A 26,998-nucleotide genomic window follows, 5' to 3' on the forward strand; every position below is an offset into this window, starting at 1 on the left:
TGGCAAGCTGTGATAGAAGAAAGCTCCCCGTCATTAGCTTTGATGATTGATGAAGTACTTTTCCAGCTGATGGTGATTGTCACTAGCTAGAAAGTTAGCTATTTTTTCAGCAGTCAAAACACATCACTGTATTTTTCAAAGAGATTTGTATGTTCCTGTTATAGATTCTTGAGATCACTCTACTGATTGCCAGCTATATTAACAACTTTCATCAGCAAAAAGGAGCTGCTCATCACCTCTCTGCACCAGCATTACTGACACCTCAAAGTGGACAGAAGCTCAAGGAAATGGGAAGTCAGCCACTTCTTACCAACAACAGACCGACTAAATGCCCAACTTTATTATGAAAGTGTTACATATTGTCATAATACATCTCTGTTACATGGTTTCTACACCTATAGTAAACTTTCTGATGTAACCACATACTACATAAGCAGGTCTATAAGCAAAAGAAAGGCAGATAAGTTTACATCTACTTCAACGGTACATAGCAAGAGAAGCCCTCTAATGAAAGCCCTGGCCTGAACTGGAATGAAGAAGATGAGCCAAGTTAAGAATTCTGACTTGCTGGGGATGGTTTGTCCCTATTGATGACAAAAATCTGTCTGTCAATAGTATGGAAAGGTGGCCTTGGGAACAAGCCTATATATATTTTTTAGTCATTTTCTAGGTATTTTCTCAGGGAAAAAACTGTCTTCAACAATTCGTCTACATTAAAAGATATATATATAGGAATTTATAACCTTCACTTTGAAAAGGACTTTGCTTTATTGAAAAATGTCAAATAGGATATTTTCCATTTCCACTTCATACTTGCAGTACTATCACCATGGGACAAAAAAATAAATTGTAATGTAACTGTAATGTAATTATTTCTCCTTTAAAAACTTATAAACACATCATGTAACTATTACAGATCAGATCTCCCAGTATACTTTTAAGCATTTTATATAGCTATTCTACATGGCAAATCTTCATCTTGACCTGAAAAATTTCTAAACAATCCCTCTCAGCTCCAGCCTTTTGGAAAAATCTAAATTGGAAAGGCACTGGGTTTAGTATAGTTTTGTTAAACAAGATTGTCTACCTGATTTCTTCTTTAATACAGAAATAAATAATATAATCCAGATCAAGAATGACTCAACTTAAAACACAGGAATAACACAGAAAGACAGTTTGAATTGTTGTGCTTGGAGACATATGTGACATGAAAAGTGCCATGTCTATAGTGTATATACATTGACTTGGAATAATATTTTATAAAAGGTGTACTTGTTGTCTTTCATTTGTTTCTATACATTTTGTACTGTAATACAATGTTCTCACACACCAAAGGTAAAATGCTATATATGCACTATTGGACTTGGGAGTACTTCCTGGTTTCCCTTTTCAGCTGCAAGCCTCAGTGCTGTGTAGGGTCAAGGATACAAAAATGACACACAATTTTAATTCCAAATCTTATGGTTTCCATGCAAAGAAACACTTCTGCAGGCTCTGAAATAGATCAGCAGCAGAATACTCTAGTAGATAATTTAGGTCCAGCCATAGAAAGGCTAGTCAAACATGAATCATTGAACTACATACATTTCACAATTTCCACTTCTGTTCATGCTGATAATCAAGGATGATTAAACAGTTAATTACCTTGAACCGCAGCAATTTCATAATAATGAATATTAATATCTCATGTTTGAAAAACTCCTTTGTTTTATGACATTTTAAGATTTCATATATATATATACACATATACAGATTGAGAAAGAAGTGGTTTTCAGCTGTTTGCTCTCAGTGGAAGGTAGGGATTATCTTTCTGAAGAAATGAAATAGAATAGATGGGAGATACAGAATGCAAAAAGAACAGAGTATTAAAGACTGGAATGCCAAGTTGGCAGGCTGACTTGATAAATCCATTTCCTTTGAAAGCTCTCAAAATCCTGCCACAAGCTAAGTCTGCAGGATTCTACCACCATTTTATGGCTCAGTGCTTTCTACTGAAAATTACAGAGAGGCAGAGTCAGCAGCAGCTCCTGATACTGTTTTGTCTTTTAGTGTTAAGCTCTTGCTACTGCAATATATTCCTAAATCAGACTCCCAGAAGCAATCCATGCTGTAGTTTCCATTTGTCTGGCAGCAGCTTCCACCTCCAGCAATTACTATGACTGACTTTACTGTAAGTTATAGAATGGTTTATGTTGGAGGGGGCCTTAAAGATCATCAAGTTACAACACCCTTGTCTTGGATAGAATTGCCAATCATTAAATCAGCCTGCCAAGGATCCCCAGCTCTCAAAGAGTTCTTCTCCTGGTCTGTACTCATAGCTGGGATTGCCTCAATCCAAGTGCAACAAACGCCTTGCAGCTGGCCATGTTAAACCTCATTAGATTCTCATGTGTTCTCACCTCCCAGGCCTGTCTGGATAGTGTCCCTTCCTTCTATTGTGCCAACTGCACTGCTCAGCTGGGTGCCATAAGCAAACTTGCAGAGGGTACACTCAATCCCACTGTATGTCACTGATAAAGATGCTGAAGAGCATTGATTCCAAGCCAGACCTCTGAGGGACACCATTCATGACCAGCCGCCTCATGGGCACAGAGCCATTGACAACAACTCTGACTACAAGCATCCAACCAATTCTTCATCCAATAGTCCAGCCTCCAAATCCTCTCTGTCCAATTTGAAGATAAGGATGCAGTGCAGGACCATGTCATCCTTAATCCCATATATAGTCATGTTACCACAAATGCTGTGTGATTTTCATGAAATAAATACACTCAGAATCATGACATGACCATACAACACTAAGCAATTAAGTGTCTTCCGGGATTTTGATTAGCAACAGCTAATCAAGCAAACACTCCCCTAAAGTTAACTATGTCCACAAGAAAATCTCTTACACAGATGAGCACGCTTCAACAGCTTAACTTGCAGAGCAGTGCAAGTCTCTGGGGAGCTTGCTGCAAGCCATTCTAGTCCCAGACCTACTAAGAAGATACCACACAATGTAAGTCAGCAAAACTGAAAATTTCAGGCAAAGAGTTAATCTATTCTGCCTCCCTCACCCAGCTTGAGCCTCATGACTGATTCACATCTCAGCATTAACCTTGAATCATCCATCAAAATAATTCACACCATGCTACCCAATGCACGACTAAAGCTCAGGCAGGAATTAGACCTTTCTTACCTTCTAATCTTCAGCAGCAATGATACCATGTGAGCCGTGAAATGAGCAGCAGCCTCTGGGACTGATGCTGAAGAACCTAGGTTGTAAAGACATATTCAGGATGAGATTAATATGTTAACACATGGAAGGAGACTTCACCTTCCATCACTAACTTCAGAGCAGTCTGTGCTTGCTTTGAGCTAGCACTCAGTTACAAAAATCTGTATGGGGATGTTCAGTGAATCTGAGGTCTACAACGACTGAAAGGTCAGTCGTAACTATATAAAACACATTGATAGTGAAAATAGCATTTGGCCTTTTCAATTTTTGTGTGGCAGTACTAGTAACAAAACACTCATTTCTAAAACAATGCAGTCCACAAAATCAATATTTTCTTATTAATAGATAAATAGATAATAGATAAAAAATATATATTTATCAACAAAGGAATTCTGGTAAGTATTTAGAGCTGAAATTATTTCTCAGACTATTGTAGGTTTTATACGTTAGGTCCTGAAGGAAGAAAACCATTCTTGCATAAAGGAATGAATCTGTTAAACCTTTAGGTAAAGATTTAACAGCCCATACAGCTTTAGTGAGATCCATTAGATTGAGTTAAAATTAACTAAGGTGATTAGTAATTCAGTGATAAAGAATTAGAAAGAAAAAGTTATTATTTTACAGTTTCTTAAGGCAGTAAAAGAAATGAAATAGAGTAAGAAGAAATTTAAAAGTACCGAAAACTCCAAATTCATTTCCAGAGTGGACTTCAGCAGAGCTTATTAAGTGTAAACCCTTTACTTTGCTCTCAGCTCAGATTTGTACTGCAGCATTTTCCTGATTTGCCACCATTCTGCCATGGAACAAATAATTATAAAAATACTTCGGTTTTTAGTGTTACACTCCTGCTGTTGCAGTTATATATATAACGAGATCTTTGTGCCAGGAGCCATTCCCACATAGTTTTGTTTTCTTTGACAGGGTTTTTAACCCTTTTATCTGCCAACTGTAGATCATGCACTAGTTTCACATAGCAAGATACCAGAAATGTGTCGTGGAAATGAAATTTACAGAAGAAATGTGTTTAGAAAGGCATCAGGAAGACATGCTACTGTACAACACTAAGGAAAATCCAGAAGCTCCTTTAACAATGCCATGGTTTCTATAGAGGTTAGCAAATGCTTTAGAAGAGTCATGTAAAAAGCAGGAAGTGAATCGAGACAAGGGAACATAATCAGATTAAGACTTCTGGAACTGAAACTGCATGACTATGGAAGTCAAAATGGAGAAAAATGTTTTTAAAGAGCAAATATTACATGAGGCCTGTCTCTCGCCACATAAACGTATGTGGAAGGATGAAGCAGTTGGGATGAATTCCGAGTTAAACATTATAAGTGAGGCCTATTTACTGGTTTCAATCAAAACAGTAGGTAAGAGATTGTTTAACCTTGGTTTTTCTACCTCAGCTCTCTCAAGACACAAAGCAGCTACTCAGATACAGAAGGCCAGCTCCTGTTGCTCTTTTGGATTGTGGGTCACTTCCCTGACTGCCCAAGCTAGTGACTTGTCTGCTCAGGTTTACCTCCTTCCTACCTCCCTTTCATAAGATGAAGTCATTCCACAGTTTTACAGCAGCTGAGTTTATTAACAGACAATGCCCGAGGCTGAAGTAAAATATTAAACTAGAAAACAACAGCCATTTTGGGGCCAGTTCTCTTTAATGTTTTTGTCAATGACTTGGATGCAGGACTTGTGGGTATACCAAGTACATTTGCAGACAACTCTAAACTGGGGGGAGCTGTCGACTCCCTCGAGGGCAGAGATGCCTTGCAGAGAGATCTCGAGAAATTGGAGAGCTGAGCAATCACCAACTGCATGGAGTTTTCCAAGAGCAGTGCTGGATTCTGCACCTGGGACGGGGCAGCCCTGGGCAAATACAGACTAGCGGCAGAGAGGCTGGAGATCAACCCCACAGAAAGGGATCTAGGAGTTCTGCATAACAGCAAGTTGAATGCAAGCCAGCAGTGTACCCTGACAACCCAAAGGGCCAACTGCTCCATGGGGTGCCACGGGCCCAGCACTGCTGCCATGTGAGGGGAGGGGTTGTCCTGCTCTGCACTGTCTCACCTCGGGCACTGGGTATGGGCGATATAGTGTAAGAAGGACATAAAGCTCTTAGAGTGGGTCTAAAGGAGGGTTGCAAAGACAGTGAAGTACCTGGAGGACAAGGGGTACAAGGAGCAGCCAGATCCAGCCTAGAGGAACTGAGGGGAGGCTCGTGGCGGCTGCAGCTCCTCACAGGGAAGGGAGGGCAGCGCTGAGCTCTGCTCAGGGCCCGAGGGAACGGCATGGAACTGTGAGGGGTGGGGCAGCTGGGGGTCAGGCACAGGGTCTGCACCAGAGGGCGGTGGGCACGGCCCCAGGCTGCTGGAGCTCAAGGAGCGTTTGGACAGTGCTCTCAGACACAGGGAGTGAATTCTGTTTGTGCGGTGCTGTGTGGAGACAGAAGTTGGACTCCCTGACCTTCGTGGATCTCTTCAACTCTGGATTCTGCACGGTTCTATTAACAACTCCCAGCATTTACAGCTCGTCCATCCCGGACCTCACGGATGAAGCAGCGCGCCGCCTTAAAACAAAGCTCCAACCACCACCTGCAAACCACCCAGTGACTCCACCACCTCCGCTCAGCCTGCTCTCACCAGCCGCACTCACTTGCATAAGGCACTTCGCCACGCTCTGTAGCCCCGAAAACGAAGCGGGAGAAACCGACAAGCAACCTCACGACCCCGAGAAGGGGAGAAACTCCTCTGGGTCGCCCAGCCCCTAGAAGAAGGGCTGAGGGAGGGCGGGCCGGGGCACAGCTGCGAGCGGCCTCCGCCCCCTTCCGCCTCTCCGCGCGGAACTACAGCTCCCGGAGCGCCCCGCGCCGTTCCCATGGCGACGGGCAGCCGGGCCCGGGCGGACAGCGGCGATGCCCAAGGCCGGGTGAGCGGGAGGCCCGCCGGAGCCTGGCGAAGGGGGCTCGGGCCTTTCCCCCGCCCCCTCGGGAGCACGGCGTCGCCGCCGTGTGGGCACGGGGCCGGCGGGCGGGGAGATGGCTGTAACAGGGCAGATTCGGCCTCTGCGGCTGGAACGTGGTGTGGGGGAAGCGGGGTGGGGGCTGCCCCCCTCCTGCCGGGAGGCGGGTTGTTTCTTTTCTAACGGCGTGCCCGTTCTGTTTTCCCAACCAGCGATACTCTGTGGGATATTGCTAGAGATGAAGTGGAGAAGAGAGAAAACTCCGGCCACGATGGCGAGCGTGTGGAAGTTTGGGAAAAATCAGTGTTGTTTATGGGAAGCAAAAACGGGGTAATGCTGGTTATTGGGTGCGTTCTTTGAGCCCAGGTTCTGTCAGGGAAGAGATCTGACAGGCGTGGCGTTCACTCAATTCTTCTGAAGAGGAGATGCTGCTAAGTTCCCTCTTGTGAAGAGCTAACTGGGAGCAGACTGACTCAAGTGCATTTATACCAGCCTTGCTGTGATTACAAGCACAGGAGGCTTGCTGGGCTCTGTGTCTGTATCAGGCAGATCTGAGCACACGTCATAAGAGGTTGCAAGATGGTGGTTCCAGAAACAGGAGAGAGAGTGACTTGTTATGTGGGTAAAGGACTTTTTATGCAGTATGATAGGGCAAAGGGGAATGGTTTTAAACTAAAAGAAAGGAAAATTTTCACTGAGTGGATGCTGAGGCAGTGGCACAGATGCCAGGAGAAGCTGTGGTGCCCCATCCCTGCAGGCACTCAAGGCCAGGTTGGATGCTCCCTGACTGGGAGGCAGCCCTGCTCATGGCTGGGGGCTGGAAATGTGTGGGCTTCCTCTCCCTTCCAACCTAAAGCATTTGGTGATTCTAGGATTCATGTGACCCAGGTCATTTTACTTTTTTACTGCTACTTTACATTGTCCTGTGAGTTTGGTCATTAATAACTCTGTATCTGACATCAGTTAGTATTATTTACTTTTCAGAATAGAATTTTAATTTTAGAAGGATTGACATTTGTACAGCCTCTAACTGGCAGTTAGAACAGCAGCATAACTTGATTCTGATAGAAAGTTGGCAGTTAGTTTTCCACCATGAAGTTACAAACAATTGCACGACTTTACACTTTTCAGATACCTCATAATAGGAATATTACATCAGTTAGTTTCATTTAGTGATAAAAGCTTATGCCTTAATGACGTTACAGTAGAGGAGTTCTTTGTTTTTCATTTCCAGGGGAAGACCACTATCATACTGAGGTGTCTTGAGAGGTATGTGTTAAGTATTTTTCAACTGTGGGTATCTAAAGGCTGATAGTAATAAAGGACATTATAAGGAACAATTGCCAGTAAAAGAAAATTGTTTAAAATGTAGCTAACTAGTAGAGGTAGTCATGTAATCTAGTTGATTACTTGCTGGGTTTGATAATGAGATATAAGCCTTTTTATTTTATTACTGTAGTTACTATAGTGTTGTTACTGTTGTGTATTTTTTTAGAATTTTACGTGAATAGTTATGTTGTGTGAGAATTCATAATACAAGGATACAGGTGTTGTCTTTTGTGTCCAGTTGATCGCTTACAGATTGAACTTACTTCCCTTCACTACTACATGTCATCTGACCCCTTTGGTACTCTTCTCTAATATGAATGCTTAAATGACTGTCTCTTCAGATTGGTGCTGCTCTTTCTTGTTCTTTGGCAGAAGAAAGACATTGTTGTATTAAAGTGTCTTCTTCGTACTGCTGTTTCTAAGCTAAATTCTGAACTGATTTATAAATATAACAAAAGTAGAATTAACTTTATTTAGAGCATTTTGTCAATGAAATTATTTTTCTTTGGATAGGGAAGAGATTCCAAAGCCAACGTTAGTTTTGGAATATACCTTTGGGAGAAGAGCAAGGAGACACAATGCAGTGAGTACCCAGAAAGTTCAGTTTTATTTATGTATGTAGTTTTGTAGTTTATTTTACATACGTATATATATAGAGAGAGAGAGAGAGAGAGAGAGAGAGAATAATATGTAGTTATTTTTATCTTGGAGGTTTATACTTGTGGATAAACTTGTGGTTTATATTTGTGGAGGAAAAAAAGTTTTTTGATTATCGTTTTATTAAAAATGTTTTAATCTTTAATGTATTTTCCCCTATCACTAGAATGCAGTAGATCAAAGACCAAAGCATAACACAAAGAAACGGGTTTCATTTATGAAATCTACCTTGTTTGTCATGTTTGAGTGATTTTTTTCTTCCCAAAGGAGGAAGATGCACAGGATGCATGCCTTGAACTTTGTCTTTAAAGTGTGAAATGAGTATAAACCAATGAAGATATTTACAACTGGATTTATGAGAGACATATTCATCGTAGATGATAATAAATCATAATTAAGTTTTGGTTTATGTGTCAGTATCACTAACTTTGCTCTGCAGATCGTGCTAACAGGAATATTGAACCCATTCTGATTGCTGCACAGCACTGTCCAGCAGTAATAAGTTGCTGCAGGCAGTTGCTGTTGCTGTTACTAAAGCATGGAGTAGAAAATCTGAGAGATAAAAATCACTTGAAACTTTCTGTTTCAAGCTAAGTTACAATGTAAAGGTTGATCGGTTTTCCAGTTGAGACCATTACTCTTGAGCTAGAGTAAATAAAAAGGATGAAAAGCTGATATATATATTTTGTAATATTTATCATTAATCATGTTGCTTCCCAACTTCTTTATCTTAAAGTAGTCATTCATGGAGATTGTCAGCCGGAGTCTTTGGCATTCTATGGAATTTCTTCATTTTTTGTTTGATTTTGATTTTTAGAAAGCACTTATGAAATAGTATGTGCTGTTGTTCTGAGTCACTTGCACAGAAACTCAGTGTATCAGAATCAATGCTTTCTCTTGATGTTTCATGAATGCATGCATTTCTAACATAATCTATTTTGCAGCCCAAAGATATAGCTCATTTTTGGGAAATAGGAGGTGGAACCTCGTTACAGGAACTGATTCGAATACCAATCACTGTCAACAACATAAGGTAAGTGATTAATATTAAAATTTCAAAGTTAATTTCAGCTGCCTGTCAAGCATAAGTAAATCTCTAGACTGCTTATTATAGAAAATTATTTCAAAATATTAGATAACATATTTGAGAATTTTTTTTGTAAAAAATCATGGTAATACCATCAGTACTCTGCTTTGAACTTCCTTTTCACAATCCTCTCCTAATAAGACAAGTTCTTAGCAGTCTCTAAGAACAAGAGAAAGCAATAACGTGAAGGAAATGTGTTGGCCTTAAGTAGATAGAACAAGAAATGCAGAAAAAGAAAAGACGTAATCTCATTTTAAGCTTGTTGGATGAGCAGAAGCAACTTGGGATACAAAGAGAAAAAATTGGTTCCCTACTTTTTATATGCAGACACAGGAACTATCTCTGTGAGGAGCAGTATTTTAGGGTGAAAGATGAGACAAAAAAATTACAAATAAAACTGAACACTGGATTATTAGGAAGTGAAGTGGCCATCTGATAAGAACAAGATCAGACATGAGAGATGATGGAAAGGAGCTAAAACTGTTGAATTAATTACCAGAGAAGATAAAATAATTCAGAATGAATAAAGAGAATATAGTGAGAATAATCAGAGTGATGGTGTAGCACAGGAAGAGGAAGTGTTTAAAAAGTTGCATGAAGAAGCAAGAAAGTGATGATCAAAGATATATTTTACCTTTGTCTTATGATGCATTGCTGTATTTCTTTGGTAATCAGCTTTAACTTCTATTAAAAATAACAGTAATTGGAAAGATACAATTTCTGTCACATACATTGCTACTGCTCTGGCTATTGAGATAATGCTGTTGTTTAGTGACGGACTAACATGGAAGAAAAGCACTTCCAGCACTTCCAGAAACCCTGTTGCTGGATGGGGTTGGGGAAAATTCAGCTGTTTTTCAGATATCTGAATGAACTTAACTGAGCTCCACCTCAGAAGCTCATGAGAAGGAATCTTCTCATGAGGATGATCTTAAGATTGTTTTATGAGAGAGCAACACTGTGCTTCAAGATCATCTGTGTTAACTTCAACATACTACTCAAAAATTCTAGCATTTTTCACTAGTTTTCTCATCCATCTGTACTCAAGCAATTTTCTTATGTAAAAGTTCCATGAACTATAGTTGCACCAAGAGAATTTTCAATTTTTCCCACAGCATTTGAAGGTGAGATTGGATGTTCACTTTGCTTTGTTGTATTCCTGATAACCACAGTGGTCTGGAATCCCCTTTTTCATGTCATGGTGTAACGTGGGAAAAAAAAAAATTACTAAATCTAGTCAATTTGTGGTGTTTGTGATGTCCCCCGCCACATTTACAATCTAATGCTTTTGGAGTCTTGGGAGCCTAGTAATTTGTAAGCATGCTTTCAGTGCTCTGTCTTCTTCCATTTGTCTTTCAGAAGACTTTCTGATATACTCATTTGAGGTTCCAGATAATTGGCACCATCCATCAGACAGAATGATTCCTTTAATCAGCTTTTTCTATGTAATCTGACAAAGAAATATGAAAGTATAGAAATTTCTGATACATTTGTGTTTGATAAAGATTCTGTCTGTTTACTAACTTTGCTTCAACTCAGAGTGTAGAGTTCAGAGATGACGTGCTTGTAAACAATGCCTCCAGAAAGAAAGTCAGAAACATAAAATCCCCTAAAACTTCTGATGGAAAGTTACTGAAGTAATAGAACAAGAGACAATGGAGAAGTTTCTTCAGTGCTCAGGGTATACTTAAAAGCCATCTCTCTTTGCTGTCACATTCAATTCTATTTTAGCCTTTGTATTTTCATATTTGTTGCTTTCAGCGTTTGTACCACAGTTACGGTAGTGCAGGAAAAGGCTGTTTGTCTCATGCACTGAGGATCTGAGCAGATAATGTCTTTTTTTAATAGGTCATTTGCAGTAGTTCTCGTATTGGATCTATCCAAACCTAATGAACTCTGGATGACTATGGAGAATCTTCTGCAGGCCACCAGGAACCACGTGAATAAAATTTTAGCCAAACTGGAAAAGACAGATCATGAAGTAGCTGCTGAAATTAAGCAGAAGATGCAGAACAATCTACAGAGGGATCATCCAGTAAGTTACTTCTAATATTTTCTCCAGATGTCATGGGCCTTTATACAGTTAAAGATAATGCTTTTCAAAATGATAAACAACTCTTTTAGATTTTTCTGCATGACTGAAAATCCATTTGATGTAGATGAACCTGTTCACTGGAAAACTATAGCAATTTAAGAAAAATTCAATAAGAGCAGAAACAAGGAAAGAAGGTTTCTTATATCTTTTTGTTAGATATCTAATGTGATTGTTATGGCATGTTACACCTATCAAAAGAAATAGTTTTAGAGTAGCAGTTTGCTTTTTTTCCCCCCTCATCTTTTTAAAATGAAGATGAAAACTAGAATGTACAAAAGTCATCTAGCAAGAGACTAGCTGAAGGTACAAATTTAAGCAAAGAATATAGTTATAACAGCCATCAACATGACTATATACTTTGCATTTATTTAAATGTCTATCACAAACTCAATGCCTTTTGATAATCTGACAACTAATTAAATTATAAAGTTTCAGAAATGTTAACATCAGTCCTTTAAACATAATTGCTAACTAAATCTCTGGAAAAGCTAAACTAGATTATGCGCAATAGAAATGAAAAATCATTGTGCATGAAACCTCTGCAAATGTTGTGTATATATAATGGATAAATAAGTATTTAACAGTTCAAAGACTTGGCACATAAATCTAGTTACTGTAACTTCTAAAATGCTGCGATGTAGTAAATACTTTTCAATTTTTGAGCTAGGTAAGCAACTTCTCCATTTTTTGAGAGAGCAATACATGCAACGTACAGTAGAGATATAGTGTCTGAGTTTTGCTGGATAATAATTTCCACTTTTACTTTTTAAGAAGGAATTTCACAAAAAGAAATTACCTACAAGCACAGTTGGCAACAAATCATGACTGCAATGTCAAGCTTTGAAAAGGGCTTATCAACTGGAAAACTGCTAACATTTTTCAATCAGAATAAGAAAAATGCCTCTAATGGTTTAGAAGACTTGTTACCCCGCAGGAAACACAGTTACATCTTCTAAAACTTCCATTCTGTTTTCATTATCATAAACAACAGACACAAACAAAATGTTCTGTTACTACTGGGTTCTCATTAAACTTTATGTTGGTTTTGTGGGAGGAAATATCATCATTTACAGTCAAATAACTATTTGTTCTTCTAGAGCTAAGCATTTTTAAGATAATCAGGATTGCTAGGAATCTGAGATTATTAGAGTTTTTTGTGTTGTTGTGGTTTTGTTTTGTTTTTTTGGAAGATTTGTTATATTCCATTAAACTGGATAAATGATTGTTGGCTCTGATTTTTACAGAAGAAATGTAATCAAGTGCAGACCTTGTTTAAATAGGCAGGATGCCAGTTTTAATGTGTTAGTTTTTTATTAACAAGAATTATTAAGAAATAAATACTTTGGTTATTTTTTTTTTTCGAGTCTCCACTTTATACAACAAACTATATAGGAGGTTTTGCCTTGACAATGTAGGAATGCAGCAATTATTTTTCCCTTCACAGTACAGGATTTCCTGTACTTGCAGCTTCTTGCTAATTCTCTAACTGTCATTTAGTCTTTTAGAAGTTAACAGTTAGATCTGCTGCACATATTTCTTTTCCACTCTATTGCAACCAAAGTAGTTTGACAAATTCATCTTATGAATGAGAGGGGATTTGTCTCATTTCACAAAGACTACCTGAAAACCTTCCAGATAACTTGAGAATTGTTGTTACCTACGTATTAAAACTTGGACCAGAGGCTAACCATCTAAGTTATATCTACACCTCAAGAGCTACTGTCATCCATTGGTATCAATTTGGAGAATGTAGCATGGATTGAAGTTTATTCATTCTACTTAAGGTTCTGAAAAAAATAAACCTCATCTCTTTTGAATTAATTTTAACCCTTTTCGGTTGTTTTAACTATTACAATCTTCTATAATTTGCTTACACTGCTTAACCATTATATCTGTTTAATAGGATTATGACTTGGTTGACCCTTTTCCAATACCCTTGGTGATTATTGGAAGCAAATACGATATATTTCATGTAAGTAATTTTTTTTATAGTTGTGACAGTAACAACAGTAAGCTACCATTTTGTTCTGCACCTTTTTTCAAAGTGTTTTTTACTGTCAAATGAGTAATCGCATCTTTTGGTGGGAGAGAAAAAAATGTACTGCTGGGTTCTCTCCCAGCCCAAGCAAATACATGCCCACTTTCCAAGTAGCACTTGATCATGAGAAGCTAGAACAGTATGTTTGAATTTTAGCTACTGTACTGGCAACTTGTGCTTAGCTGGATGACTACATGGTACACTGGTACTGGGCCATCTCAGAGTTACTTAATTTTTGTTAATAAGTACCGTGCATTCTTTCATACTGAGGCTTTGTACTGAGCCCTGATCACTTTAAAAACCAGTGACTCTCATGTAATGAACACTGAATAACAGACCAGTTCCACTGGAGTCTATGGACAAAGTGCTGCAAGCTTCAGTGGGACAGGCTTTCATCCCCTTGATCCAGGGCACACCATCTGTATGATCTTGTGTTGAAGGAACATAAATGATATTTTTCAAATCTTGTAGTTACTAGAATTTAAAGAGCATATAGCTAAAGGTTTACTGAAAGTTAAATATTTTCACAAAAAACAAGGAAAATACTGATTCTTCTAGAAGTCAGTATTTCTTTGGTTTTAGAATTCCAAGAACTACGAAATAAATTAATTGAAAATTGAATACACATTCCCAATTAAAAACTTTTCTGGACTAACATTGCCAGAATTAGGCTCCCTCTGAAAAAAAGAAACAAAGGGAAATTGTGACATTTCTTTTCAGAGTAGGCTGTTACTGATTCTGTCTTAAGATATAATTATGCTGACAGCTGAACGCCTCATATGTTGCAGCCTAAGTGCATTGCAGTTTAAAGAAAAAGAGAAAAGTTCTAGCTGTAATGTTTTGGGGCTTTTTATGTTTCTTACATGTGTTCCAATATCGACTTCTTTTTTTTTTTTTTTTTTTTTAGGAGTTTGACTCTGAAATGAGGAAAATAATAAGCAGGACACTTCGATTTGTTTCGCATTATTATGGAGCATCACTGGTGGTATTTATATTCACTTACTAATTAAGAAATAATGAGATGAGTAATACTCGTGCTACAAAATATTAGAAAAATAGAAATAGAAAATCCTAGACAAGACGGAGTTTAATTAGTTTTACAGTAGCTTTCTTAATGAGCTAGTTTGTAAAATAGGTTAGAGGTATTGTCAGCAAATGGATGAATACATGTTATATAAGTGCCAGCAAAAAACTAAAAACATGGTTATCTGTTAGCAAACTCAGTTCTAATGTTGAGTTTACTGTGCGGCTTATAAAAGTTTTTGTTGGTGTGATAAAACAGGCAAGAATAAGAGTTTGATCTAGATGGATAGCATTAGCAAACTGGCCTCTTTGGTAGAAGCATGAACTTAGCTTAGGTCTAGTGGACAGACTTCTGAAGATTTTAAAACCTGGCTCCAGGGCCATGACTTTGCAGCAGTTTAAGCATTGATTACCACACACATGCGAAGAATAAAACCAAGGACTTTTTCACACTAATGAGTAGGAACTACCAACACAAGAGAACCGTGAGACTTGACAAAGCATTTACGTGGGAATATAAACTGAGATGAGTTTGGCAGATAATCTCGTGAGTAGAGGCAGAAATCTTCCCAATCAGGTTCACAACCCAAAACAGCTGCCCCTTAGGCTCCCTTTACATCAGACTGTGGTTATAATTTTATCAGCCATCATTTCTGTAAAGCCATTTTGTGATAGTGGCTTATTTTAGTTGCTGAACAGCTTATGTTTGTTTAAATTGTTCTAGTAAATCCAATAAACATACACTAATTTTGTTGAGGTCAGGAATTAGCCAAACTCAATCTGAAACAGTCTATGCAGATGATGTAATGTAGTATTTCTGTGATGGAAAATCATAATGTATGTTTTGTTTTCTAATTCGTTTAGTTTACCAGTAAATCTGAGGCTCTCCTGCTGAAAGCTCGTGCTCTTATTAATCACTTGGCATTTGGCTATGATAGAAGGTAACAGTGATTCTCTAGTTTATTGTCTAGTATTAAATGTCTTGCCCAGAGTCTATAAAACTGTTTAATGAAAATACTTGGATGACCAAAACTTCCATTTTCTTCACAATAAGATAACCTCTGCAGAATTCTTGTTGTGGAATTTTATTCCTGTCTCAGCTGCACATCTCTGCACAGAATAGTGGTAACTCTTGATTTTATTCCCTGAACTGACAGAATAGAAATATAGGCACCATTATAATTATATAGATTTTTGCTTACATATATATCTGTGCAAAACCCAATAAGAGTCTATTCTTAGCTAGAATAATGTAATCATCAGTTTATTACTAAATGTTTTCTTACTGTGTATTCTTTTTTCTGTTTAGCAAGTCCGTATCAGTGGATCACAGCAAACCACTATTTATCCCAGCAGGCCTGGATTCACTGAGCCAAATAGGTTGGGACATTTGATGTTCATTGTGTTTGTGGCTTAATTGGTTTTGAAAGTTAGAAAAATATATTAAGCTGTTACAAGATAAGCACACTGTCTGTTTTGACTCATCGTTGAAGCAAATGATGTGGAAAATTTTAAACTGCAATGTGGTATTTATATTATTGAGAATTACTTCAGGTAACCTACTGAAGTATCAGGACTACCTCAAGTTGTAAGCTACCAACAAGCTTTGATCTAAAAGAAAATGTAATATAGAATTGCCTCCCAGACTGCTTGTAGCAGCTTTTCACTATAGAAGGGATAGTATTGAAGTAGCTGGATCAGTACTTCATATCAGTTGTTATGATAACATACTTGGATTACGTTGTGTTGCTGTGATCCTTAGGGCCACCACCCACCTCTGACAGCAACATTGGAAAGTTGCGTGCAAACACACCTTTAGAACTGTGGAAAAAGGTGTTTGAGAAGACATTTCCTCCTAAGGTAGGTGTTTACATTTCTGCTGCACAGATTTTTTTCCCTTAGAATAGCAGTGATATTACTACTTATTATTGCTTTTCCAGTCCAGTGGCTGGAATTTCAGTCTCATTTAGTAGTTCTGGTTCTTCTAACCTCTTTATACAGTGGGACCCATATGGTAAAGACTGGTTTTACTTTTCAAAAACTATATAGTTATTTTTCACATAACTTTTGCTCCTAGCCTTTTAAAATGCAATGAACATCCACCATGCAGTAGCTGTCCATCTCTCCCCAGCACAGCTAGTAATTATTGGATATGGAATGTGAATATTTAAATTCAATTTCTGAAGTCCTGCATAGGACTCAGTTTTGACCATAACTTTAACTATACCAGCTATTCAAATCTGCAGGTAGATATAACTGCCATAAAGTAATATAGTAATCATTTGGCCTCTTTAGTTAATTATCTCTGGGCAACCAGAATGGCTACTTTGTATCTTTGTGCCATACATCATGGAACCTTAGCTGGTGCTTTCTAAAGTTATATACCCTGGCCCTTTCTAAAGGGTAAGATAACTCAGTAGCAATCCTTTACTCAGAATTTACCCCATTTAAGGGTACAGCTTACACTGTCATTTTTGGATGTGTCCACATACATTTCTCATCTTGCAAGCCCCATCAGTGAGATTTCCATTCTTCTGTTTTAATTCCAAAATATGCTTTAAGCTTCAAAGGTGTTTCAGTACAATTTCCTTCACTTCATTTTATGATAGTTTTAATTCTGCTTTATTTTATTCTGTTATTTGTACAGTTAACTGCTTGCTACTTTCCATTTGTTATGACTGCAGAGAGCTATAGAGCGCAACATCTGAAAAAACCTTATTTAAAAGTTTTCTGTTGGTGTATTTTCTTCTTTGGAATTAAATGTATCATTCTCTGAAGTATAGTAAATGAAATTTTAGAACAGGCAAAACAATTGTAATAAACTCTTGAAGTGTTTCACGGATACTGAAATAATGCTTCTGGCAGCCTTAAATGAAGCATCATCTTGAGTGTTCAAATCACTGAGATGTCTATCCTTAACTATGCCCAAATGTCATGGGCCAGAAAGGATTTTTGCTTTTTTTCTCTGGACCATTGCTTTCTTAAAATTTTACCAAACCAAGATATTGTATTGCTTTATCTGATCAATATCCTACAGTGCAATTTTTTGTCCAAAATGCAAGATTTTAATACCTTTCTATTACAAGCAAAATGCGTCCATCTTATGTATATCACTGCCTATTCTTGCAAAAGGAACAGAAGGTAAAGTAAGATAAAATTTACCTTGTGTGTTTCTCTCATTTCTTCCTCTAAGAGTTTCAGTGGCTTACAAGATAGCAAGGACCCTGCACAGGACTCACAATATGCTGAATACGAAGTTGATGTCATGAGAGCTCAGAAAAACCAGGTATGTGCTTGTTCTTCAATTGCTTTTCACATTCAGGTATTTCAGAAACACCAGCATTGCTGAAGTAATTGTAGAATATATTCATATCGTCCTTTTGTCTTTACTTAACTTCTACTTTACTTCAAAGACTCTTTTCCACATAGATATGTTGTTGTTTTTTTTTCCATTGGTAGACACTTTGCAGTTGGAGTGTTCTTAGATCTCCAGGTTTTGGCTGTTCACTTTAGAAGTGAATAATTCAAACATTTCCACTCTCTCTTCCAGAATTATTTCACTAAAAATAAATTAGCTTTATAGATAAATGAATTGGCTAAGGTCAGATTGTTGCCTTATCAATATAAATATAAAACCTCCCATGAGTAGAAATGTAGGCTTTACCAATATCATAGGTATGGGTCTGTCAAACTTAACCCAAGATTTATACGTGTCTTTTTTTGGAAGGAATATAGCATATTTATTTGGAAAATTCTGTATTTCTTAAAGATTCATGTGTTTCACATGGAGAAAATTCTTTGCTAGAATGACTGGGCTATCTGCTTGTCATTTAACTTATTTATGTACTAAGTTACTATGGTTAAAAGAGGTTTTCATAGCAGGGGTTTAAGCTGATGAGAGCAGGAGATCTTTTAAAGGGAGACTGTACCAATTTAGGTCTCACATACTTTTACGGAGCACCCCGCTTAAGATGAAAGGCAGTTCTCTTGAGCTGCACTGCAGTTAATCTCAACTAACTGTAGAATACTACAGCAAATTCCATCCTTTTGCATTTGTGTAAAAGAAAGCAAAGTATTTCATTATTACTGCTATCCAGTTGTTTGTTTTTTTACAGTTTGGTTAGATTGCATAAAGGCTGTAACTTTATAGTTAATTGCCTGATCCAAAGAAATGCATTAATAATGTGAAAGAATAAAACAATCCAGACTTGCACATTACCTGTAATGTCCTGTTAATGTAGGCGTCAGTTCTGAACTTCTGTTATATCAAAAGCAGTCTTAGAAATCATTAACATTTGTAAAGCACATTGCTTTTGGAATTTATAATACAATCTTATACCCAGTATAACTATATGGCATATTAAGTTATTTTTAGATAATAGTAACATCTTGCAAAACAAGTTGCTGGTATGCGTTGATTAAATCGTGCAGGAAATTATTAAATTTTCTGTTTTTAAACAAAAGAGAAAAGCTTTTAGAACATTAATCTGTTCAAGGGCATTGGAAACCAGTGTAGTTTCTTTTAGTTGGACTACTGCAAGTAATTTGAGCATTAAAGAGGAAATTACTTTTGTTATCTGCACCTATTTTCTAAACTTCTCTATCATAAAGTTTAATTATTACAAGATTATTTGCACATTATTAAAATGTTTTATTCTCAAAGAATGTCATTCAATTTGAAATGCACCAAGATAGCAATGTACATCTTTAAAAAAGAAAACAAAAAAACCCCAACTATGTAGTTAACAGTCTTGAGATATCTTTGAATTTTCCACTTATATGAAAAGTGGCACAAAAATCCAATTTTTGAAGGAAAACATTAAAGGCATCATAGGTCTGGCATTACTTTTTGGATCTTCATGCTATCTACTATTTAGAAGGAACAATATATTGAAATGTTTATTATGCAGCGTGTTGCTAATGCAATCATAATACAATATGAAAGTTTCATATCATGCCAGGGTACATTTTGAAATCGTTTCAGCTCATTTTACTTTCCTGGACACACTCTGTTAATGTGCCACTTTGGACTGTAGGTTTGTTTATCTCAAAGATAAGCTTTAAAGGAGCAAACACAGAGATATTGTAACAATAAAAATAAAATAGCGTCTTGTATCTTGTATCTGATAAAACAATTAGCACACCTGACTGAAATTCTGGCTTTAGGTGGGATGCTAAATAATACGTGGTTGATTTATAGATAACCGTAGCAATTTAAAGTTTAATAAAATCAAGGCTGTTTCCTCTATTACCTTCCACTTGTGAGGAAGTGCCCTAGCACCAGCCAGTCTCTAAATAAATCCATGTGGTTTGCAGAATGCATTTCTCTCCAGGGATTTCCAAGTTTGTAGAGTTTGTGCGCAGCTGGGATCTATGGAGAAATAAACGTGTCTCTTCAGCATTGGCTGTGATGATTCTTAATATAAAATTAGCTGTGAGAAGGATACACTCTTTTAGACCAGAATATTCTGCATCCTTATTATTCTCAGAGTTAAGGATGGGACTTATTACCCTATTACTAAGCCTCTTTGCTCTGGAAAGCTCTGTGGCTACCTTTTCTACACTGTACCTTAGTTCTACTTATACTGTCTACCTTTCTCAACTATGTCTTTTCAGAATTCTTTTCCTAGTTTTTAAACCACAGACATTACTTGCTGATTTATATCAATTAATGCTCTTGTAATTGTTTGCTACTTTTCTCATGCTCTGGAGTTATTCTCTGAGAGAATGTAGCATCTAGGACCTTTTTGAGATCTGCATAAAGGATAAAAACTCCTTTTATCTGGACATTTAACTGTAGCTTTGTTCATAGGAACAAATGTTAAAGGTAACCTTGAGCTCAAGGAATTGGATAGCCTCCTAATTAGGTTCTTTAAAGTCAGTGCCAAAGTACCAACAGATCACTGTTACGCAAAATTGAAGTGTTAGGGATTGGTAGATAGGTGGTGTCTTTCGATGTCAGCTTACAAGTAATGGCAGCATATCTTCAAGAACAGGGCTGTAAAACCTTAAACAGAAGAAAGGAGGGTTGGGGCGGAAAAAGCAACAACACTGAACGTATGAAATATTCAGAAATAAAATTATGAAAATTTATCTGAACTAAGATTAGAAATACATCCTGTCACTAATCCTCTCATGAGTCATACAAACACCAAACTTGTCTATCTGTAGATATATCTTATTACTATTTTTTTATAGGTCCTGGATCAAAAACTATGTCACTCACTTGGTTGGTTCTAAAACACCTGTCCTGTGTTGCAATAATGGGCTAATGAACCATGTCATTCACAATTGCTGTCATCTTTGATGTCAGATCTGACACTGTTATTCACACCCCATCAGTATCTGATTGTGGTTGGGATCAGTCAATCACACATTGGCCAATATGAGAATCAGCCATATTTTTCTTAGCATTTTGTCCTGCTATGAGCATATTGCAGAACTTCAAGACAGCACTTCAGATTAAACAAAATAGAAGATTTCATGCTGTGCGGTGAACCTCCTGTCCACTGTTAGTGGGCAAAGGGTTGTGACACTCACCTTTACAGCAAGAGCATCTTTCATTTTCTCCAGAAAAGTGCTAGTCTTCATGTTGTGAGAAAGGTTATGTAAGGTGTTGATACAGCTGCCAAGAGTAAGCTTTCTTGTTTTTGCATGAAAACATACCCAAATGGGTACAATACAGGCATTTTAGTGTTGGTTTAAGAGCCTTATTAGAGTACAGTTATTAAACTTCTACTGAATCTTAGTTGCTTATTTTAATCCTTGTTTCAGCACTTGTTTCTTTTCACTGTGCACCAGACTGAGAGCAAGTTCAGTCAGAAACCACATTTAAAAAAGACAGTTAAAGTTGCAATGCCAGTCTCTTAGGACTGAGGGAATGAATCAATTAAGGCTTTTCCTGCAATCGTAATTTTACTCCTTGTTTGTAGACATTACAGCATTGTCTTTAATTACATGATCATATACTATTTTGCTGATGTCTCAGTTCAGTTGTTCAGTATTTCTTTTCATTATACTCATTCTTTGTGTACCTTATTTCTCAACCTGCCATTCAGACACTTCAGTGAACACAAAAGTATTAATTTTTTTCTCTAAGAATGTGTGGTAATGTTATCTTATCTGAGTGCCTCACAAACATCAGTTAAAGTCTTTCTTCTCGATCCCTTTATGAGATAGCTGGGATCTTCCCCATTTGACAGTTGAAGAATTTATAGCAACACAGAAGTACAGAGGCATTAAGGTTAAAAATATATATATAAAAGAAAGGAAAAAAAAATCACTTTTAGCCAGAGTTGAGGCATTTAGGACAAGTTGCTGGCACACCAATAACATTTAAAACACTCAAAGCACACTGAAAGCAGTTATTAATTCTGTAAATCTGATCTGTATGATGTACACTGCATTCTCAGGGGAAACAAACAAAAAAAAAAGTACGCTTAATTCTAGCTGTGATCATTTGGGCTTACCTGGAAGTATATTCTTTGGTAGGATGTTCTTCTAATCTGGAGAGAAGATCTCTTCAGTGATTGTGTAGTTACAGTATATTGTAAAAATCTGCTGATGTTTGTAGTATATGACTACATGAGCAGGAAGTGTTTGTCAGAAATGTCTCTGAAGTGATCTTTAAGTTGTATTTGAAAGATTTTTTCCCCCCCTATTTACATTGCTGATCTATGGGGATTTATTTTACTTCCTGTTTTACACCAGAACTAAGGAAATATGCTCTCCTGACAGCGTTTGTCCTCCTGAATCAGCACATTTGCTAAAGGCTCTTTTCTGTATTTTTCCCCATATAATTCTGTTTATTTCTTTGCTTTCATTTCACTTTGAATAAATGCAGTCTTCCTTTGATATACCTCTTACATATTTGGCAAAATGAGAAATATTTATTGCTTTATGTGGAAGAATAGCTACACTCCTTTAATTTATTCTGGTTTTAAGCAAATTGACTTGTAGCTAGCTAAAATTACAGCAAAATAAGTTCTGCTGAATTATCTGCCTTTCTTGAAACACTTAGTCAGAAGGGACACATTTGTAAAGCTAATTATTTAGGCTACCAGCACCTGTAGAAGTGACCTTGAAGCTTCGTCTTCATATGTAAAGCTTCTTCACATACACAGATATTTTAATATAATGGTAACTGTGATGTTATCCATATTCTTAGTAGGGCCATAATTACCTAAAAACATATTTTTTTAATTTTGTAAAAATGATATATTTTATACATCTTCTATTTAAAATTGCAATATACTTAAATGTTTTAAAAATCCACTTTGACCTTTAAAATATATGTATACTAGGACTTAGTGTTAGATATATTATAATTTATAGCAAACTTAGGGTTTGATGTGTAGCTACCAGTTCAATGGAAATTATATGATCAGACTTTATAATAAAGACTTAATAAAGACTGCTCAAAACCAAAAACTGACAGCAAAAACAAAAAGACAGGGAATGTGCAAATATCAAGCTTGCGGTTTTTAAAAAAACATCAGTGTGAAGACTTCCAATAAATTAAAATCATAACACGTATGTCTTTTTTTTTCCTGGCATTGTCTGGGATCAAATTATTTTTCAATACTATTAATCTAATAGGAAATGAAAACAAAACAAAATTTTTAGCCCTTTCTGTAGCATATGAGAAAGCTCTGGAAATGAAGTTATTTTCCTAGCATCAAATAGGATACATGTACTTCTTAAAATATCTCAGTATTCTCTCTACTTCCACTACCAAACTGCTGGAAGTTTGCCATCAGTTCAGAACGTTCCGAGATCGCAGTTACTTTATACTAATAGTGAGGGAACAAAGTACTGAGTGTAGACTGGCTTAAAGATGAAACAATATGCAGTCTCACTGGACTTGTATTTAGTAATGCAACTTAATACATTTAGACACAGTTTGTTCTGCATCAGTCATCAGTGTGTAAACTGTAACACTCAACTCTTGTAAGCATCAGAAGGATATGTACTAATTAAAAAATCCTCATATTGCTCATAAACCTGTGGTGCTTTCTGATAGCTTTGCACTGCTGGTGAAGCTGCTGAAATTACTGCCTGAAAGAGAAAATTCATTAGACTTTCCTCACAGTTATTAGGCAATGATTTTTCTGTCGCTCATGTAAAACACTTGAGCAATTTTGAGGGTCTCCACTGCATTTATACTTATCACTGCTTTATGTCCAGCCCTTTTCCTTCCTCCCTGCTCCTCCCCCTCCCATTTTTCTTCTCATCACCCCAAGCTACTTCAGTAGCTGCACAACCATACATGCATAGATGTTATTTTTTGTGATTCCTGGAGGCTAGCTTTACTTATTTGCTTTGGCAGATAATTTTAAACTGTATTTTGTCTCTTCTTGGCTTGAGAGTGAATTTCCAAAAGGATGAATGTTCTTTTCTGCATAAAGCATTTTGGGAAGAGGAGCTCCTGGTTTTTAAGTTATCTTAAGTACAAGAATATAAATACATTGAAATCTCATTGAAAGAGTTGTACTACTCCTGAATTAGCATGGCTCTTTTGAAGCTCATAAAAAAAAGCTGCTGGGTTAACTTCTTCTCTTGAAGTGGTTGCTGTTAGCAGCCTACTGTATTGCTCTGTTAGCATGAATTCCTCAATAAACAATGGAATCAATAAAAAACAGAATTTTTGCCTGCTCAGTCCTATTCACAGCAGTATGTTTGCACGGCCTGATTCAGTATCTTGACAGATCATAGAGCTGTCTAAATGCAGACATTTGCTTTCAGAAGCTTTTCAGGTAACCCATTTTAAATCTGACCTTCAGCTGTGTTTCAGAATGTGCATCTAGTTTTGTTTTTTTTAGTTACACCTAAAACACAAGATAGCACTGTCTAAGAAAACCTTCCTGGCACATTTTTTGCAGTACAGAACTTAATACTGCAGGTAGATCATAGCAACAATGTGACAAAGTTATCTGTAGTTAATTGAACTCAATGAGAAGTTCCAGTATAATTAAATTTTTTGTGTGTGTTGTCATTAAAAGAGAGTTAATGTGTTCTTCTAAGTAAGATAGAATGGTTTTTTCATTGCAAATAGCATGTGGTTAGGTCTAAAAGTTATTTCATTAGAGCAAGTATCTTGTCACTCTTAAATGAACAAAAAGCAATCATAGTGCATTTAAAATAGCTTTTTCACTGGAAAAAAATAATCAGAAACAATTTCTAACAGTATACAGCAAGCTATAAAATCCTGAAAATGAAACTGTTTTTTTGCAATGTTGCTAGAACCTTCTGTTAAGGCTTAAGGATTCCCAGTAGCACTATTTGACTGAAATGAGGTCATTTGCTTACCTTGCTGGTGTTCCACTGATGTCTAGTACCCCATAATACAGACTGCCCCATGCTTCACACCTAATTTACACTATTTATATCTCCACAGTTTGAGCCTCCGTTTGCTTTTAATAATCTAATTATCATCTAGAAGATGTGTAGTTGTAATTACCACATTGGTTTTGTATTTTACTTTTACATGCAGGTGTAAGCTTTTCAATCTATTGAACAGTAGCACCTGAAACTTTTTTTTTAAACTACTAATTGAAAAAAAAATTAAATACAAAAATTAAAAGCGTGGCATCATTGTCTGTCTTGATTACTGCACTTCCTGAAAAGTCCCAAGCAGTGATGAATGTCTCCCTGAATATCCAGTACCATACATTGTGTAGATACAGTACATTGATCTCCTAAACAACCACTGCATTCCTCCAAAATACATTTCTGCTTACTACTGTCTGGACAAGATTGTGAAAGGTAGCAAAGACAAAATGCAGCTTAAACTTCAATGACCACAGCAGGGCCACTAAGGGAACACCTGCCATGTGTATATCACACATATTCTTAGTATATCTGGCTTCAGTTCTGTAGGGGTTTCTAATGCAGTGTATAATGTTTCAATAGTTCAGCCCTCTGCTTAAAAAAAACCCAAAACATTTATTTTCCATATTCTTAAGGAATTGCCAATCCATTTTGCTCCTTGAAAGGCCTTGACTTGGACGCTTGGTTTGTGTGACAAATTAGTTTTTGTTCAGTAATTCTGTTTTCTGTTCTCAAAAGACATGTACTGATACCTTTTAGTTTGTTCACCTGGAGCCTGGCTTCTCCAAACCAAACATCTAAGAAATCGTCCCAACCTTCTTCAACCTTAGAAAGCAAGTGTCTAGGCAAAAAATAATAATAATATAAAATAATAAAATAATATAATAATATAAAAAATAAATCTAGCTCCCTATGTATATATATCAAATGCCACACATTCTGTATTATTTTGTTAGAAATAACAACCATCTAGTTATTTTTTTCTACAGTGACTAGTCTTTGTACACACTTTAATTGATGAGGTGGCTAATATATCTTATCACTTGTAGTCACGAGGATATTAAATTAATATCTACGTATATTTCTCTTTCAGGAACTTGAACAATACAAAAGAAATGCCTCCAAATCCTGGAAAGAAATGGATTTTGATCCTGATTGATGAACTGCTGAAGGCGTCCTCAGTTTCACGTTTGCAAGATTTGAATATGAAGGTGGCATCAGTCAGTCCTATCTGTTTTATAATTTGTAACAAATTACTCAATGTATTTTTGAACGATACTGCCTAAATCATGTGTGTAAATGCATACAAGTTTTCACACTCAAAGTTTGAGTGCAACTGCAAGGTTAAGTACACCAGGCATCTTCAAATCCAAAGCTTAACAATGCATTTCCCTCATAATTTGACCTATTTGAATAGTTCCAGAAAAATGTGCAGAACAAAGTAGAATTAAAAAACAATTTTGACCTGATCTAAAATTCATAAGTCTTCTTTATCTCAGCTTCAGTATCATAAGGTTTGATTCTTCCTCTGCAGTGTTTCAATACCTTTTCACAGAATTCAAAACAAGACATTTCTGTCAAACATTCTAATGAAGAAGTCATTGTAATAAATTTGAAAAATATTTGGTTCAGAGTGGAAGTTTAATTAATTCTCATTCAACCTAAGCTAGAAAAATGCTGGCCTAAATATACACAGCTTTTTGTACATGGACTTCCTCACTGCAGTCAGCTGGGCTGAGTCTTCTGAGAATAAGCAAGACAAGATCTGCGTTAAAGCCAGAGATGGCTCTTGAAAGCTAAGACTTGTAGACCTGCCTAAACAGGCACTTGGCAGACCAGAATGCAAGAATATTCCCTGATGAACAACTCTCTATGTGGGCATAAAAATGGCAAAGACAAATTAACCTAGTATCATTCCATCCTTTTAGATATATTTTTTTCATGTATTTCTTTATTGAATTTTTTGTTCGTGTAACTTTTGTATCTGAGAATATTATACATAAAGATAATTAGAAGAAAATCTTGGCCTCACAGTTAAGTGAAAAGCTTGCATTAACTTGGGGATTCCATACTTGTTGTTAAAATGTGTGTTATCTTAAAACTGTAAAATTAAACTAATTATTTTACTATGGAATTTTTAGGTACAAGTATACTTAATTCTGCAATAAATAATTTATTCAATGAATATGAAACAAAGTTTATTAATTTTGCATCTAGTAGGCTTTCAGTTTTGAGAGTTACTTATTTCTATTTACTAATTGG

The 26,998-nt window shown here is 36.7% G+C and overlaps 3 protein-coding genes across 6 annotated transcripts in view; 2 read left to right on the forward strand and 1 right to left on the reverse strand.

The window, feature by feature from the left end:
* The window catches only part of PLEKHH2 (pleckstrin homology, MyTH4 and FERM domain containing H2), a 52,225-nt gene extending 50,861 nt beyond the window's left edge, over positions 1–1,364 (forward strand). For all 4 annotated transcript variants that reach the window (XM_090135155.1, XM_031594830.2, XM_090135156.1 and 1 more), the window contains exon 30: positions 165–1,364. In XM_090135155.1, the coding sequence (XP_089991281.1) occupies positions 165–347 (183 nt within the window). In that variant the 3' untranslated portion in view covers positions 348–1,364. The remainder of the gene's footprint in view (positions 1–164) is intronic.
* THADA (THADA armadillo repeat containing) overlaps positions 1–5,972 on the reverse strand; it is a 210,315-nt gene extending 204,343 nt beyond the window's left edge. The window contains exons 1-2 of the mRNA XM_090135152.1: positions 5,873–5,972; positions 3,182–3,257 (exon numbers count right to left, since the gene is read on the reverse strand). The gene's annotated coding sequence lies outside the window, so the exon portion shown is untranslated. The remainder of the gene's footprint in view (positions 1–3,181; positions 3,258–5,872) is intronic.
* DYNC2LI1 (dynein cytoplasmic 2 light intermediate chain 1) lies at positions 5,254–26,932 on the forward strand. The gene is made up of 13 exons (XM_031594855.2): positions 5,254–6,145; positions 6,391–6,508; positions 7,413–7,447; positions 8,021–8,090; positions 9,109–9,197; positions 11,100–11,286; positions 13,250–13,318; positions 14,292–14,369; positions 15,272–15,348; positions 15,717–15,787; positions 16,170–16,267; positions 17,601–17,693; positions 25,830–26,932. Exons 1-13 carry the CDS (start codon positions 6,132–6,134, stop codon positions 25,893–25,895), a joined length of 1,065 nt encoding a protein of 354 aa, XP_031450715.1. The 5' UTR covers positions 5,254–6,131; the 3' UTR covers positions 25,896–26,932.
* The last annotated feature ends 66 nt before the right edge of the window (positions 26,933–26,998 follow it).

This window comes from Phasianus colchicus, chromosome 2, assembly GCF_987193195.1.
Source record: "Phasianus colchicus chromosome 2, bPhaCol1.hap1.1, whole genome shotgun sequence".
NCBI classification, from domain to species: domain Eukaryota; kingdom Metazoa; phylum Chordata; class Aves; order Galliformes; family Phasianidae; genus Phasianus; species Phasianus colchicus.

Bases quoted from the DNA above. Each gene is read 5' to 3' on its own strand.
- DYNC2LI1 (XM_031594855.2), top strand. The intron at 13,319-14,291 runs GTAAGTAATTTT...TTTTTTTTTTAG, and splicing joins GCAAATACGATATATTTCAT to GAGTTTGACTCTGAAATGAG. The intron at 16,268-17,600 runs GTAGGTGTTTAC...TCTTCCTCTAAG, and splicing joins AGAAGACATTTCCTCCTAAG to AGTTTCAGTGGCTTACAAGA.